Here is a 17,701-nt window from a genome sequence, read left to right as displayed (position 1 = left end):
CTTTTAGGGGAAGATACTCAAAACTAGGGAACCAGGAAAGGTTTTATGAAGAAGTTTTCTGAACTGAGTCATGAAAAAAGACAGGGATTTCATGAGGCAGAAGAAAGGAAAAATGATCTTCTAGGTATGGAGTAGTAATAATGCAAAGGATGGAGATGGGAGATCAGGTTTTGTGTATGAGTAACAGCATGTGGACTGTGATGCTTAGATTGTAGAGAAAATGGAAGAAGTAATGAACAAGAAGTCTGAAAAGGATGGATTGGTCCATATTATGAAGCAATTTAAGTGCCAGAAAAGGTTATATTTGATTGTTGAGACAAAAAGAGTCATTGGATTTTTTTAAGTAAGGAGAGCATCATAGTTAGCATTGTACTTTAGAACAAAGTTCAATTTAGTGGTTAATTGGAGGATAGTTTGGAGGAAAGAAACACACAAGGCAGGACCAGTTAGGAGGTTATTGCAATAACTTGGGCATGAAGTGATAGTCATTAGGGTGGTAGCTATGTGTGTATAGAGGAAAAGAAGCATTCAATGAATGTTGTGAAGATAGAAATGACAGTTGTTGACACCTTATTTTTATAAGTGGAAGATCTGAAAATGAAGAGTTGAGGATAATACCAAGATAAAGTGGTTGGTGTAACCTAAGCAGAAGGTCAGATTTTAGGGAGAAAAGAATGTATTTTCTTTTGGATATGATCAGTTTGAAATCCAGGATATCTAGTTGGAAATGTTCAATGGATAGTTTGGGATATAGGATTGGAGTCCATGAGCTAATTATCAATGATGATGTTGGTCCTTCAATCTCAAAGAAGACCATGACATCATATGATGCCATGATAAGCACATGGATTGGACTTGAGTGAGGGGGATACTGTGCTGAATCATCAATCTCACTTTCTCCTCATGAATCATCTGGGTTTATTGGCCAGATATAAATCAAGGCAACTGAGGATGGCCCTGGATGTGAAACAGTCAGGGTTAAGTGACTTGCTCAAGGTCACATAGTTAAGTAAGCATCACCCAACTGAGTTTGAATTTGCACTCCCTTCCTCTTGACTTCAAGGCCAGTGCTCGCTTCACTGTGCTACCTAAGTATTCTTAGAGTCATCAATAGAGATGATGACTGAACCCCTTGTTTTCCAAGTCTCAGCAATATGCCATTTCCTATAGAACCCTTTGATAATCCTTTTACTTATTAGTACTCTCTTACTCCTTAAGTTATCATATTATATTTTTTTCTTTGCTTCCTGTGTCTAAGTAATGTTGTGTAACACTTTCCTCTTCAGTACATTGCCTTCCCCATTTCAGCTTTTTGTATCAGCTTTTTGAGGGCAGGGCTGTACTTGACTCATGGTAGACAATTAATGTATTTTCAATGGTATTGGATTGGCATTGATTATATTTCAAATCCTGGGGAATGTAAATTCCCTGAGAGTAGGTAGTTCTTGATCTTTGTGTTTCCTGTGCTTTAGCACAATATTTTGCTTATAGGTACCAATGCTGTGAAGACTAAGGGACAAAAATAGTTGAGAGGTGTATGTATACCTCCTTAGGAGCAGACCTAGTATTTGTTTCCTATCTGTGTTATAGATTACATACAACATAGTAATGACTTAATAAATGCTCTTTAACTGATTTGTACAAGAGGGACCTTTTGTTACTGTGTGTTAGATTGTTACCACAGTAAAGAAAGGTTATGTGTCTGTGAGAGTGTCTCAGTGTTGGATTCCATAGTTTTATGGGTAGTTGAAAAAGGCAATTGGTACTGAGAGACAAAGCTTTATTTATTCAAAGCTAGATCGTTCTAAGATAAGTGTTTAATAAATGTTAAATTGAATGATGAGTATCAGTGATATCTCTCCTGGTGACAAATCTCATCTCTAAGTCCTTTGAAATTGAATAAATACAAAATCAGGTGCTGGGGCTATCTTCAGTCTTATTGAAATTCCTGAAGATAAAAGTCAGAAATAGGATGTAGAGAAAAAAGTGGACGAAAATGATAGATACTAAGACTACAAAGAAAAATTAACCTTGTTGAAAAAAGCAAAATATTGTGATAATGTGGACTCACTTCCCCTTATGCCTCTCTGCCTTTCCCTTTCAAAGTACATATATCATATTAGGCATCTCAAAGTATAGTCTGGGGACTTGTAGACCCTTTCAGGAGATCCATGATATCAAAATTATTTTCATAATAATATTAAGATGTTTTGGGGAATCTAGGTGGCACAGTGGATAGAATACCAGCTCTGGAGTCAGGAGGATCTGAGTTCAGATCTGACCTCAAACACTTAATAATTGCCTAACTGTGTGACCTTGGGCAAATCACTTAACCCCAGTGCCTTAAATAAAAATAAAAAATTTAAAAAATTAAGATGTTTTAATTTCTTTATGTCTGGTTGTGTATCTGTCCTTCTGTCTGCCTAATGATAGATATAGCCCACATAAAGAAAAGTTTTAGGGGGGGAGGGATTTCCCCAACATATTTTAAGATTGTAAAGGGGACCTTTGACCAAAAAGTTTGAAAACCACCAGTCTATTACAAGAACAGTTTAAAAAGCTTGACTCATATGTTTCACCGATTTGTGATATAGAGGGCCTATATTGTATCCCTGAAGAAGCAACTTTTTCTTAGATTTTTCCACTGATTTTCTTCATTAAGGGTAACTGGAAATCTAAAGGTATCTAAGTATAAAATTTATTCATTTTATTACTTTGTATTCTCTTTGGACTTTTTTCCAATTGTAAAATACCATTCTGATATTAAGGTTATTAAAATTGTTACATGGGCAAATATTATCCATGCCAAAAGGGACCCAACTAAATTTTTATACTTATATTATTCAAAATATTTTATTAGGTAGTATTTTCAGGACAAAGTATGACTGAATACATATAAAAGAGAACACTATATGCCTATTTTACTCATAAGTGAGATTGATTAAACTAGTCATTCCAGCATTATAATCCTTTGGTCAGTTAAATTTTTGTATCATTCTGTAGTGTTATTGGCATTTTATTTCAGGTATTCTTTTATTTTTTACTGAGCAATTATGAAGGTTCAAGTAGTATAAGATTAAAGAAAATGCCAGTATGTTTTGAAAAATATTTATTTGAAAAACTAGTTTGAAGTGAACCGAGAAGAACCAGGAGAACATTATATACAATAATAGCAATATTGTAAGGATAATCAATTATGCAAAACTTAGCTACTCTGCTCAAGACAGCAATCCAAAGCAATTCCAAGGTACTCATAAAAATAAATATTATTCACTTCCAGAGAGAGAACAAGTAAACTCTGAGGAAAGATTGTAGCACACTTTTTTTCTAACTTTAAAAAAAATTTTCTTTTGGGATGTATACGTATTTTCTAACAAACATGGTTAATAAGGAAATGTTTTATATGACCTCAGTATAATATTGCTTTTTTTCTTAAAGGGTTGAGGAAGAAATTACAGAATTCCAAATTTTAAAAAAATGAATGTTAATAACTTTACATATAATTGGAAAATATTTAATGAAATAAAAATAAAAAGAAAAACCAGTTTGTTGGCTGTATTGGCTATTTGGGATATTTGGAGACCTCTAGTGGTTTAATTTATAGAAAGACAGAGAAGTGTGAATTTCAAAAAACTTTGGAGTCTCCTTATTAAGTTAAGAGGTAGAAAAGAGTAATGTATTAACCTTTCCCTTCCTCCCCCATTATATCTTCTCATATGGTAGCAGTAGATTTTACATATATACCTATATGTATAAATCATTTCTCTCATTACAGTTAAACCTCCTTGAGGATCAAATGTAATATTATTTGTAAAGCATTTTGCAAATCTTAAAAACTATATGTAAATGATAGCAATATGATAGTAAAAATGGTAAGTATTAGAGAGTAAGTATGATTTAATGAAAACACCATTGAACTCAAAGTCAAGAGAGATGAGTTGTAGTTGAATCTGGCATTAACTAACTCTTTGATGTTACACAAATTATGACCCCCTCTTTGAATTTTAGTTTCCTCATGGTAAAATGACAATATGTTCCCTCTAAGGTCCCTTCTGACTCTAGAAAACCACTTAAGTAAAAATAGTGACTTACCATTTTCCTGATGTCAATGATTTTCTTTTGGTCCTTTGTGGAATAGGCCACATCTCCCATTCCCCTTTCCTCATAGAGCCAGAAGGGGAAGAGGTGAGTCTATTCTTTGCTCCCTAACATTCCTCCAGGCCATACCTTCTTTAGTCTTTTTGTGTGCATAGAATCCATTATTTGGCAGTCTGATGAAGTCTTTGGGCCTCTTCTCAAAATGACATTTTTAGATCCATAAAAATAAAAAGATATAGGTTTACAAAAGAAACCAATTTTATTGAAATAGTCACTTAAACAAAAAAAAAATTCATTGACCATAGGTTAAAAATTTATGCTTCAAAAATTGTTTTAATCATAAATACATCTTTCTCTTAGACATATACCTATCCATTTATAAAACTTTCTGGTCATGTTTATCAGCACTGTCTGCCATCTTATGAGACTTCCTCATTTTCATCAAAATACATTAGCCTCTAGTCAGCCTTTCTATCTCATCTTCTGCTTTCATATATGTTGGTTTCAACATAAACATAATGGCTCATATTTATATTTCATTTGTGATTTAAATGGTTTTCCTGACTTATTCTGTTATTTCTTTTAAGGCATACTCACTGATTTTTTTGGGGGGAGGGGCAAGGCAATAGAGTCAAGGGACTTGCCCAAGGACATATAGCTAGGTAATTTATTAAGTGAATGAGTTCTAATTTGAACTCAGGTCCTCTTGACTTGAAGGCCTGTTTTCTATCCACTGCACCACCTAGCTACCCCTCACTGATTTTTTGATACTTCTTTTACCATCCTTTCAGCACAGTGACTCCATCTCCACAACATATCATCCACTCATGCACTATAGACACAATCATTTGGAAATAGTCTTTAACCTTTTTTAAAAAATCTCTTCCTGATCCCCCTCATTCAATATTTGTTCCCTGATTGCACTCAGTACCAAGTGCATGATTAGAAAGTACAGAATATGAGAAAAGAAATATCAGAGAAGAAAGTAAAATGATGAAAGTAATGTTTCCAACTGGAAAGAATGGGAAGACTGGACTGAAATAAATAAGCAAAGATGACTGGGAAACAATAATGAGATAACTGTTGACAATGTTTCTAAATCTGTGTATTTTTCCTTACTAATATTTATCTTTCAGTTTATGCCTGTTCATGTTCCTAATGATGAAGAAAAAAGTGATCCTGTTCTTTTTGCCAGTCATGTCCGAGACATCATGGCAAAGTAAGTGTCCATGCACAGTTTGGTACTAGCAAGGGAAAGAGTATTTGTTACATTTGGAATCTGAAGACTTGGATGCAATTCCCAAGTCTAATATCTTCAATCAGTGTGAACTTAGTTCTTTGTTTTTCCCATTTCCTCATTTATAAAATCAGGAACTTTGTATGTATGGTGCTTTTCTCAGATGGTCCCTTATTCTTTAAAAATGTAAAGTTGTTTAAAATAAGTCATTCTACATTTTCCCTTAATGTTCATCAGCTTTGTCATACTTTTCAGTGTTTCAATGATAATGTCTCTGTATCATCAAGACCCTGTAAAATTTCAATAATAGTTGTGTATTGATAAATGTTTAGCAGCTATTCTATAGAAAAGAATGTAGGACATACTTTTACATTTAATCAACATTATTAACATTTTATTTATCACTTTTTTAACTCTGGACAGTCAATAAAATAATAAATCTAACCATGATTTGTAATTTCTGAAGTGTAAATGCTTAAACTGGAAATGTAATAATTGGATTTGACTCTATTACACCTCTTCATGGACTGGACCTCAGATGAGTTATTGTTCAATAGAGTTTGTCCTATGATAATTTGAGATAATTGTTTCTGGATAGTCTGAGAATATATTCATTTCATCATTGGAAGCTGGGGTAAATGTTACAATAGTATGAACTGTAGAACCAAAACGATAAAAGTTTGAGATAATAACACAAATTCTGCAATTGGAAATTGCAATCATATTTAGCAAACATATCCTTTCAGTTAAAAAAGCTAATGATAGCCACCATTTGAAAAGAACATTCAGGGTTATAAAGCACTTTCAGTTTATTATCTCCTTGAATCTCATTTCATAGCTTAAAATGTCTTCTAGAATAATTTCAGTTCTGTTCATTCAAACAAATGCTAAATTATCTGGATACTACTTTATGTAAAGACAAAAATCCCATGCAAAAATATATCCCTATAATATGTGAGCCCTTGAAAGTCCTTGCAAACATTTGTGTGTGTGTGTTTGTGCGCATGCGTACACATGTGTCTACCTGTACACTAGGCTTCAGGAGGCCCCTTGGCAAAAAAAATGAAAGTCCAAAATTTAAATTTATTGAGTGATTAAAGGAGAAATTCAGAAGATAACTTTCACAACTATCATTAAGGGACAAATTCTTAAGCAAATAAAAAGAGGTGATCCTAAAAAAAATAGAGTCAATAATTTTAATTACATTTAAACTTTTTGAATAATTTAAAACTCTTTGAATAGAAAAGTTAATACAGTTAGAATAAAAATAACTATCTAGCGTTGAGGTTTGCAGTGCTCTCTACATATTATCTCATTTGATTTTTCTCAACACCCCCCATAAAGGAGGTACTGTTGTTATTCCCATTTTACACATGAAGAAACTGAGTCTGAGAGAACTGTGACTTAATTGGAATCTGAAGTAGCATTTTAACTGAGATCCTTCTGACAAGTCTAAATCAACTACTGTGCCACTTAGCTTCCTTTAAAAGCAGAGAAAGTGAGGAAAACATTTGCACAATTATCTTTGATTAAAGTTTGCTTTCCAGATATAAAGACAATTGAAACAATTATTTAAGACCAACAGGTATAAAAAAGGGGCAAAAAAATATGAGCAGTTTTCAGAGAAGGAATGGAAACTTTCAATAAGTCATATAAAAATGTCCCAAATTTCTAATAACCATTCAGTGGGTTCCCTTTCACATTCAGGCAAAAATATTGAAAGATTGTTAGACTCAAAGTTGGAGGAGCTACAGGAGGACTGGTACACTAATTCATGTTTAGCAGAGCAGGGAATTGGCACAACCACTGGAAAACTCTGAGTTTTCCAATAATTGCACTTCTGGCATATATATGAAGAGGATGTCAAAGACCAAAATAATAATTTCTTATAAACCAAAATAGTCATAATAGAACTTTTGTGGTAAGAAAAAAACTCGAAATTTCTTACTTTCTTCAAGCAAAATGGATGTATTGATTAGGAAATGGTCTAATAAATTGTAGTATACAAATATAATGGAATGATGGAATATTTCTGGTGCCCAATGAAATAAAAAAATTTGATGTGAAGAGATAAGTCTCCCTGATGGCCACTCCACTCAGATAAGGTCCTTTGAACAATCAATTTTGCTTAATGTTTTCTGTATTACAAGAGAGTTCATTGGTATTGGTAAATGTAATAATAAAGAAATAACTATGGTATGAAAATGTACCATGAAGCAAAAAAAATAAATGTAGTTATTATAAGATTAAAAAATAAGAAAGAAAATGATGAGGGGATTTTTAAAATCTGGTTTTAGCCATAGCTTGTCTATCTCTATATAATAACCATATTGTTTTGGCAAAGATTATCGTTCTGTGACTTGGGAAGTAGGGTGGAGGGAGATTGTATAAATATTTGGCAAACATTTTTCACAATATTTTTATTGATTTATATGTGTATTTATGTTCTTTTTTCTGTACATATTTTAAAAGAGTAGGTTCCCCCCTTTTATTTCAGGATAATTTGGCATTCCAGTTTATTACATTTTCTAGCGTATTTGTTTATTATATCATATATGTAAACTTTTCATGCTATTTGAACTTTGAAATAATTTTATTAAGTAATACATCATACATTTAATACCAAACATTAATGCAACAAATTTAACTTGCTTAACATAGTTTTTACTTTTAAATTAATTGATTTCATTATGTGAGGCAATGTGGTATGATGGGCTAGAGAGCCAGTGTCAGGATAAGAAAGATCTGAGTTCAAATACTGATTTACATATATTGCTACATCCCTGTCTAAGAGAGATGCTGTTTTGTTAGAGGGATATGTCCTACCTAGTAGTTCTTTATGCTAGTTAAATCAAAGGATCTGAACCCAAATAAAAATCCATTACATATATAATTACTTTTCAGTGACCTCAAGTCTTTGTCCAAACCTTATCCACTTTTTCTGGCTATATTCTTTACACTTTTTCTTTGCTTCTATTGCTTTATTTTACATTTTTATGACACTCTTCCAAAAAGTTTTTAATATTTCTAGTATTAATTGTGATATTCCATTCCATTACCACAACTTATTTAGCCATTCCCATTTTGTTGGACTTTAGATTTTTACTTTTTTGCAATTACTAATTACAAATGTATTTATTTTGTTATATTATAAAAAAGAATGTGATGAAAATCTTTTGAAAGATAATTATTTTCCTTTATCTTTGATGATATTTTTAAGTTACATTCGCAGTAATGGAATTATTGTTTCAAAGGATTCAAGTATTTTTATTACTTTTATTGGCTTGTTGCCAAACTATTCTCTAGAAAGAATCCACATTTTGTGAGTTTTCATTAGGCTTGTTTGTTTATACTTTTTTTCTCCACAGTCTCATTTGCATTGAATTTTACTGCTTGTCAATATTTTTTGCCAATTTTTGATGGGTGGAAAGTATTTAATGAATGGGAGGGGTAGGAGAGGATAAAAGTTGTTTGCACATATCTGTTACAAAGATTGATTCTTTTTTCAAGTGATTATTTGTAATTTATATTTCCTTTTGGAAATTTTCTTTTTTTCCATTTCTATGCTTTTCGTTTTTTGTTAATCTTTCTCTTTCTTTCTTTCTTTCTTTCTTTCTTTCTTTCTTTCTTTCATTCTTTCTTTCTTTCTTTCTTTCTTTCTTTCTTTTCTTTCCTTCCTTCCTTCCTTCCTTCCTTCCTTCCTTCCTTCCTTCCTTCCTTCCTTCCTTCCTTCCTTCCTTCTTTCCTTTCTTTCTTTTTGAATTTTACAATTTTTCCCCAATCCAGCTTCTCTCCTCTCACCACCCCACAGAAGGCAGTCTGATAGTCTCCACAATGTTTCCATGCTGTACATTGATCTAAATTGAATGTGTTGAGAGAGAAATCATATCCCCAAGGAAAAAAATAAAATGTAACAGATAGCAAAACTACACCACAAGACAAGATTTTTTTTTTAATTTAAGGCAATAGTCCTTGATCTTTGTTATCCAACTATGTAATTTTGCTATCTCTTATATTCCATCCTTTCCTTTAGTATATGATTTCTCTCTCAATACACCCAACCCTGATCAAATGTATAGCATGGAAACAATGCAAAGACCACCAGACCTCCGTGGGGGGTGGGGGGAGGGAATCGAGACTAGGGGAAAATTGCAAAATTCAATAAAAATAAAAATAATTTAAAAAATAAAGAAAGAAATGGCTTGTGAATGCTTGGTCCAGCACATGTTTTCATCACAAGACAATGAGATTTTGGAGCTTATTACAATTTCCATCTTGCCTTATTCGTTGTCCTATTGACATACACACTTCACTTCAACACAATAAACTTCCATAAGAGTTTTACTACATGAGCAAACTCCCAATTAGAATTATCACATTAGCTTAAGCTTGTATCATATACATTTCTTAACCTTTTGCTCTCATTACAATGACTCAAACATCCTTAACTAAAATGAATTTTTTCCAAAATATTTCCATATTTTCCTTTTCCTGGTGTACTTATCTGACTCAGATTCCTTTCCTTAAATCAGACCTTGAGTCTATAATTATCCTAATATTTTCCCATTCTTCTTATTACTTAAATATCCCCTAAAATAAAAATCAAGGAAACTTAATTCTTATCTTACCGTGTGTAGCTGATAGCAGGTATCACAGTCACACACCTAAACTATCTGGCTATTAAATTCAATTGAGCTAAAACTTCTTTTATTCTAGTTTGCTTGGCAACTATAAAGATCCAGGACATCAAAGGAAAATTCCTTTATAGATATAAGTATTGAACATCAGTGTCAAGGCACGGGTCATGTGAGTAGTCAAGTGTCTTGGGCCAGATTTATTCTTTCAGTTGAGACAGTATTCATATGTCATTTTGGGAAAATCAAGTCAAAAGGATCCAGCCTCAAGTCATACTGAAAAATTGCCTCTTTGACTGTACATCCCTATTCAACTGATATCTTCAGCCCATTGGCTTCCTTGGCTCCAAGAACAACACATTGACTCAGTAACATTTCCTTTTTTGCTGACCATCTTAGTATCTGACATAAAGAGAAAATGATTAAAAGTTCCAAAAACAGTTTTTACCTAATTGGTAAACTTTTACCTAATTAGGTAAAATTAGTTCAATTTACTAAATTCAAATTATAGTCTTAATGTGGTCCCAATTAATGAATCCCCTACCTAAAGGTCTGAGTGCCCTTCTTGGGTCCTTGCTAAAACTAGGTATTCTAACTATGCCTGGCCCTATGAACCTCATCTCCTAACTATTACAGGAGGAATTCCTTTGTCTGAAATCACATCTCCTCTATCTCTTTTATTTCTTTTGTTAGGTTTTTTTTGCAAGGCAAATGGGGTTAAGTGGCTTGCCAAGGCCACACAGCTAGGTAACTATTCAGTATCTGAGACCGGATTTGAACCCAGGTACTCCTGACTCCAGGGCTGGTGCTTTATCCACTGCACCACCTGGCCTCCCCTACACCTACTCTATCTCTATAAAGATGGTATATCAGATTCGCCTTGGCTAGAGAACCCTTCTTCTAGCCTGTTATATTTTACAACAAATAGCACCTCTTTTGGCCAGCAGATTGCACGGAAAGATCTCAAATTATCTTTCTTGTGTATGTCTTTCTTATATTACCTAGGTGCTTGACTTCAAAGTAAACAACCAGTTTTGGAACAAACACACACACATACACACACACACACACACACACACACACACACACACGTATATACAAAATATTCCCAATTCACACACACATATAGCTAGAAACTTCTATACAAACTTGTTTAGCTACTAGCCATCCATAACATACAAATTATTGTTTTTGTGTTTGCAAGGCAATTGGGGTTAAGTGACTTGCCCAAGGTCACACAGCTAGGTAATCATTAAGTGTCTGAATTTAGATTTGAATTCAAGTCCTCCTGACTCCAGGGCTAGTGTTCTATCCACTGTGCCACCTAGCTGCCCTGTAACATACAAATTACTTTCAGAGTTCTTTAAAACCATTAGAACAGGGGTGGCTAGGTGTTTCAGTGGATAGAGCACCGGCCCTGGATTCAGGAGGACCTGAGTTCAAATTCCGCCTCAGACACTTAGTAATTACCTATCTGTGTGGCCTTGGGCAAGTCACTTAACCCCATTTGCTTGCAAAAAACCTAAAGAAAAAAAAATTAGAACATCTTAGGTAACCTTAAATTTCAACATGTGTTATTAATTCCAAAATAACAAAGCATCAATAAGAATACACACAAATTACTAGATTGTACAAAGCAATCCTTCCATTATTCATGAACCCACAGATCTATTCCAGAAGGGTCCTAATTTTTGATATTTCCCTTATTGTCCTTCAAAGCCATCACATATTAATTTCAGGCTTTAACAATACAGTATTTAAATAACATATTTTCAAGTGATAACCAAATAATATATTTTTGTATTTACAAAAGAATATTACATAATTGATAAATGCATCTTATTCATCAATAAGTTACTTTACAGTGAGACCATTCAATTGCTATTTCTTGTCATCAGTCAGAACCACCCACATCAGCTGGTGAGAAGTCCACATTCTTGACTTCTTAAAATTTAACATACATTATTAATTTACATTAAACATAAGATTCTTATTTAAACATCTCATTCCCCTTAGAACAGGAGCAAAATGAATGTCCCACTATCTTTACACTTTTGTTTTCTAGATCTCTTTACCCAATCATTAACAATCTAGGTTATTCAATTCCTTCCATTCTGTACAAATTTTGTCAGAATATAACCCTCTTTTAAAATTCCCAGAGTGATTCCCTAAAGTCTAGTTCAGAATCCTTAAAAACATTTAAGAGTCAGGAATGCAACACATTTAGACAGAGCAGAGACATTCATTAAACATGATTTGCTTTCAATAAATGTGTCTTCTTGCTCCTGGATTTTGTATTTTCTTCCTTTCCCAATCACATACCCCATCTGTTATGGGTTCTCTTTCCCTTTAAGGCTTAAGCACGTTAAATTTACTCCCCCCCCCCACTCAATCCATGGGTAGGTAGGGTCCTCCTCAGATGAACTTAATTTAAAGTTCAAGTCTTAACAAGATGGCAGATGGGGTCAAGACTGCCACGTGTCCAAGACCACCACATGTCCACCCCCCCACCCCCTTCCCCCAACCCAGGGAGAAAAAACAATCTTCCCTCCTATGACTTCTCAATCTTTCCCTTACAAGTTCTTTCTCTCTTCTAAACTCTTTCAAACCATAGCTTTTTCTCCTTAAGAATCCCTATCCCCTTTCCTCTTTAACTCTACATGCCAGAGCCAGCTACCACCCCCTCAGCAAGGGAAGAGCTGACCTCCATGCTACAGACTTACTTCCTCCTCCTCTTACTTTCTGAAACTCCTGAGCTCAACACCCAGATCCCCCACATTTTAAAACTTAGACTGTCCAGACACACACACACACACACACACACACACACACACACACACACACACACACAATCCTGCGTAGAATCATTTGAACTCACTCACACAGCACTGGATCCTATTCGCTTGCTTCATTCTGGCTTCCTTGGCTTCCAGCTACCAACTACGTGGCTCCCTTGACCTCCAAGTCTGGAGGCAACATTCCTCCTTTAAGATTTTGGGGAAATTCCCACAGAGGGAACCCAAATCCCCTTCCCTCCTTTGGGGCACCCTATTATCCTCTGGCCTCTTCTTCAGGATAGATCTCCCACCTGGAGCACTTCTCAGCCAGTCCAGGTTGGTTCTGGCCACCAAACACCAGACTATAGATCTGCCCCTTACCCCCAGTCATTTCAGTCACTCTCAGCTCCAAATCTGGGCCAATTTTCCAAGGAATCTTTGAAATATTTGCTTGAAATCGGGCCATTTGTGCACATTATTTTCTTGTGTTCTTCCTGGAAAATACCAGGTAAAAAGATTTACATTAATATGATGGACTAGCCACCAAATTGTTATAAATGGCTTGTGAATACTTAATCCAGAGTGATAAAATTTTTTTTATTAAGATATCTTAACAAAATGGAACACTTGCCTCATGGTGGGAGGGGACCCCAAAATTTTCTTTTTAGATCCAATATCTGTTTACTGAGTTTTACTTTTAAGTATTATAAAGTGTATTATTTGTAATATTATATGTTTTAAAAGCCAAAGCTTTGTGTGACATCAGTCTTTCCACTAATACTTTAATCTTTTTTTAAATATTATTTTTTGTTTTAAAAAATTTTTAAATACTAATTTGATTAGTATTCTATTCTTAATTCCTTCTTTCTTTGAATGGGTAAAGAAAGAAATTCATTTCATTTCCATAATTGAGATAAATATATTACTCTATTTCAAAATAATTCTCCAAACTAGGAAGGGAAGATCGGGAATCTAAAATTCTGGGGGATCAAATGAGTTTCCCAGAGACATTTTGCCAATTAGATTTAGAGCTATATTATCACATAGCTGATATCCCTTGATTTACAATTTTTATGCTTCTATTACTTGTCTTTTAAAAATAATCTGACTTTTGGTGAATCCTTTTTTTTTTAAACTGTATTTTTCTTGAGGTTTCTCTTTCCTTGGCAGAAGTTATGTGTACTCATACAATGGTTATTGTGGTAATGTTTTTCATGACTACACATTTCTAACCTCTATCAAATAACTTGCTTTCTCAGTGAGGGGGATGGGGGAAGAAGGAAGAGAATTCTAAACTCAGGGTTTTAAAAGTGAATATTGAAGCTTGTTTTTGCATGTAAATAGGGAAAATAAAATAAAATAAATATTTTCCCCAGAAAAAATAAAATAAAACAATTTGAATAAATGAATATACATTGTCAAGCAAAAACATCTGAACTATATAGATAAAATACAGAAGTTCATTGATTAAGTAGTAAAAATTCGGCTCCGGCAGAAAAAAAAAGCCACAGTTATAGTTTATCAACCATTTGTGGTTGTTGCTTGATCAATCCAAGCCTAACCTAACTAAAATCCAAACTAATATCACCATCATTAAAATCTATTTGAAAATCAATGTTTTAGTGCTCTGGGAGTGCCTGTTACAGATCATACTTATGAAGATTGCCGCCTGATGATTTCAGCAGGACAACTGACATTGCCGATGGAAGCTGGTTTGGTGGAATTTACTAAAATCAGTCAGAAATTGAAGTAAGTTCATATTTTGCATTATTTTATTTCAGAACTATTAAAGTTCTGAAGACTTCTTTTTCAGTTATTGTCATATTTAGAATTCCAAAGCTGACTTATCTTGGGCTACCTTTTCTCTAATCATACTTCTAAGAGATTCACAAGAGGAATCTAAAGCTATATTAGGTCTGCAAAAGCACAAAACTACTCTTACTTTTCAAAATAATTTCATGGCATATGTAGTAATATTGTCATATTACAGGAGAGTGCATTAAGATGCTATCATAATACTATAGAACTTATTAACTTGTTTTAACATTAAGTGATGATCATCATTTTCATGTGTCATTTCCATAATATTTCATTCTTCATGATCCCATTTGGAATTTTCTTAACAAAGATCTTCAGGGCAGCTAGATGGTGCAGTAGATAGAGCACCAGTCCTCGAGTCAGGAGGACCTGAGTTCAAATCCAGCCTCAGACACATAATAATTGGCTAGTTGTGTGACCTTGAGCAAGTCACTTAACTCCATTGCCTTAAATAAAACAAAAAAAATTAAAATAAAAACAAAGATCCTCAAATGGTTGGTCATTTCTTTCTCCACTCTTTTTACAGATGAGGTAAACTAAGGCAGGCACTTAAATGACTTGCCCAGAGTACAAAGCTAGTATGTGTTTGAGATCAGATTTGAAGCTCATTATTCAGTTTGCACCTCATATTCCAGATGAGAATCTTATAGCAATTTGCTTAAGGTCACCCTTTGAGTCAATGGCAAAGCTATGGATAGAAGGCAAGTATGCTGATTTGTAGATTCTTTCTACCATACCCTGTTATATTCTGACTACTAATTCCTTTTTATATACTTACCATAAAACACTTCTATAATGAGTCCAAAGATAATCTGTTTCTTTGTAGACTAATAGAAGATGAGAGACATGTGAATGCAGAAAAAAACACCTATTTGTGATCTTGAATTCAAGTCTAAGTCTAAGTCATTTAGTTTTAGACATAATTACTGGATTCCCACCTTGTCATGGTTCATATTTGTATACTATGTTCATTATTCATTGATTTGTTTCAGGTGTTTCAGACTCTTTGTTACCCTCATTTGGGGTTTTATTAGTATAGATATTGAAGTGTTTGTCATTTCCATCTTTAGCTCATTTTATAGATAAGCAAACCAAGAAAACAGAATTAAGTGACTTTCCCAGGGTTACACATGTGTCTGAAGATGGATTCGAACTCAGGAATATGAAACTTCCTGACTTCAGACCTGGCACTCTATCCAACTGCATCACCTAGCTGACCAATGGCTACTATGGATTTGTAGAATTTCTAGTCTATTGAAAACAAAGGAAAAACTTAGTTTGATTTATACAAGAACTGGCATCATCTCTAGGAACAAACTCTACAATTGGTTCAAGTTCAATATTGGTGTATAATATATTGAAGATAACTGTTACAGCAAATATTGGTATTTTTTCCATGTGAGAAATGAAATTGACTGATCGTTTTTATGTCGACATTCACATCGTTTCTGTAGTTTTAGAAAGGTCAGGTAGAGAAATCCAATACTGAAAGAAATCAAAACAAAACATATTAGCTCACTTTTTTCATTCCTTCAAGACAAAAATGGGATTTTTATATAGTATAGTATATTTATTAATATTATTACTCATTGAAATTTTTATTCCTAACTTTAGGAAACAAGAGAGTATCTAAAGGATTTCTTGATTATCAAGTTTTTCTAAGTGACATTTTATTTGTGGTAGTTCTAAATCCTAAATAAATTGAAAGTTCTTTGAGGACAAAAGACTATAATTTATTTTTTTTTTATTCATTAGCTCTATACATATTCCTCAGCTACACTAGGTGTGACACTTGGGAAAATAGCAGCTGATAAATGGATTTGATTTGGCTTTATTCATGTTATCATTCTCTACATTATGTGACTTGCCTCTTTTATTTTTCTCTTTTCGAAGTATTAGCACAAAATTTAGTTATTTGCAGAAATATCTTTTTTACTTAAAATATTACAGTTCAAATTTTAAAGTATTATGGATAAGTGGTATATATCTTTTGTACTGATGCTTATTTTGATGATTTTCTGACTCCTCTTGAATTGTTTTAATTTTCCCCCTCAATTATTTCTATACCTTTTCTTGTTTAGATTAGATTGGGAAGGTGTTCGTAAACACTTGGATGAATATGCTGTTATTGCAACAGCCTCAAAAGGAGGAAGAATTGGAATAGAAGAGTTTGCAGAATATCTAAAACTGCCCGTGTCAGATGTACTGAGACAGCTTTTTGCACTCTTTGACAGGGTATGTTTAATTTTTTCCTCAAATTGTTAATGACTTTTATTTTTTTAGTGAATTTTTGAATCATTTACTTTTCACATCACTGTCAGTACTTTCTCCTCAATCCCTTTAGATTCACTCTGATATTAAAGAAAATCAGTTCAGCAGAGCCAGTGTAACTGGCAACATGGGTAATAATGCAAACTGAGAGAAGTTTTTCACCATCACTTTTCTGGAGCTTAAATTAGACATCATGTAATCTGAATTTTGTTATCTTTTAGGATTTGTGTTCATAGTAAAGGGTTTTTTTCTATATAAATTTCTGAACTGTAGGTACAAAATATTACTGAAACATTACTATAAATCATACAGCTGGGCAAACAATTTAAAATTTTTAATATTGACTAAATTTTATAAAGCATGCATTCATCAAATTAGAAATTTTGTTTAGGGGTGGCTAGGTGGTGCAGTGGATAGAGCACTGGCCCTGGAGTCAGGAGTACCTGAGTTCAAATCTGGCCTCAAACACTTAATAATTGCCTAGCTGTGTGGCCTTAAGCAAGCCACTTAATCCCATTGCCTTGCAAAAACTTTAAAAAACAAAGAAATTTTGTTTAAAAATGGTCATCTTAAGAAATTTTTAAAAGAAATATATTGACATAAATTTTAAAAAGATTTATTTTAGTATAAAATATGGAATAGAGAAAAAAATTTCATAATATTGTCAATATTTATCTTTCAAAACTATGATATATGCATATTAATAATATAGATATCATTTGTGTGTTTCACTGTTGTCCTTTATTCTGAAGACTCATGGAATGCTGAAAATTACTTTTAATAAAAAAGGATAAGGACAAAGCAATTTCTGTTTTCAGGTCTCCTTTTATAACAGACAAAAAAAAAGCCAATCTCACTTCTGCAAA

General features: G+C 33.3%; 1 protein-coding gene across 1 annotated transcript in view; it reads left to right on the top strand.

Moving 5' to 3' along the window:
* The window catches only part of LPCAT2 (lysophosphatidylcholine acyltransferase 2), an 85,546-nt gene that overhangs the window by 35,755 nt on the left and 32,090 nt on the right, over nucleotides 1–17,701 (top strand). Inside the window, exons 9-11 of the mRNA XM_074211293.1 lie at nucleotides 5,235–5,317; nucleotides 14,370–14,495; nucleotides 16,646–16,799. Of these exons, the coding sequence (XP_074067394.1) occupies nucleotides 5,235–5,317; nucleotides 14,370–14,495; nucleotides 16,646–16,799 (363 nt within the window). The remainder of the gene's footprint in view (nucleotides 1–5,234; nucleotides 5,318–14,369; nucleotides 14,496–16,645; nucleotides 16,800–17,701) is intronic.

This window comes from Macrotis lagotis, chromosome 1 (genome assembly GCF_037893015.1).
Source record: "Macrotis lagotis isolate mMagLag1 chromosome 1, bilby.v1.9.chrom.fasta, whole genome shotgun sequence".
NCBI classification, from domain to species: Eukaryota; Metazoa; Chordata; class Mammalia; order Peramelemorphia; family Peramelidae; genus Macrotis; species Macrotis lagotis.
Note: the sequence above shows the minus strand (reverse complement) of the source record. Positions and strands in the feature narration are given on the sequence as shown.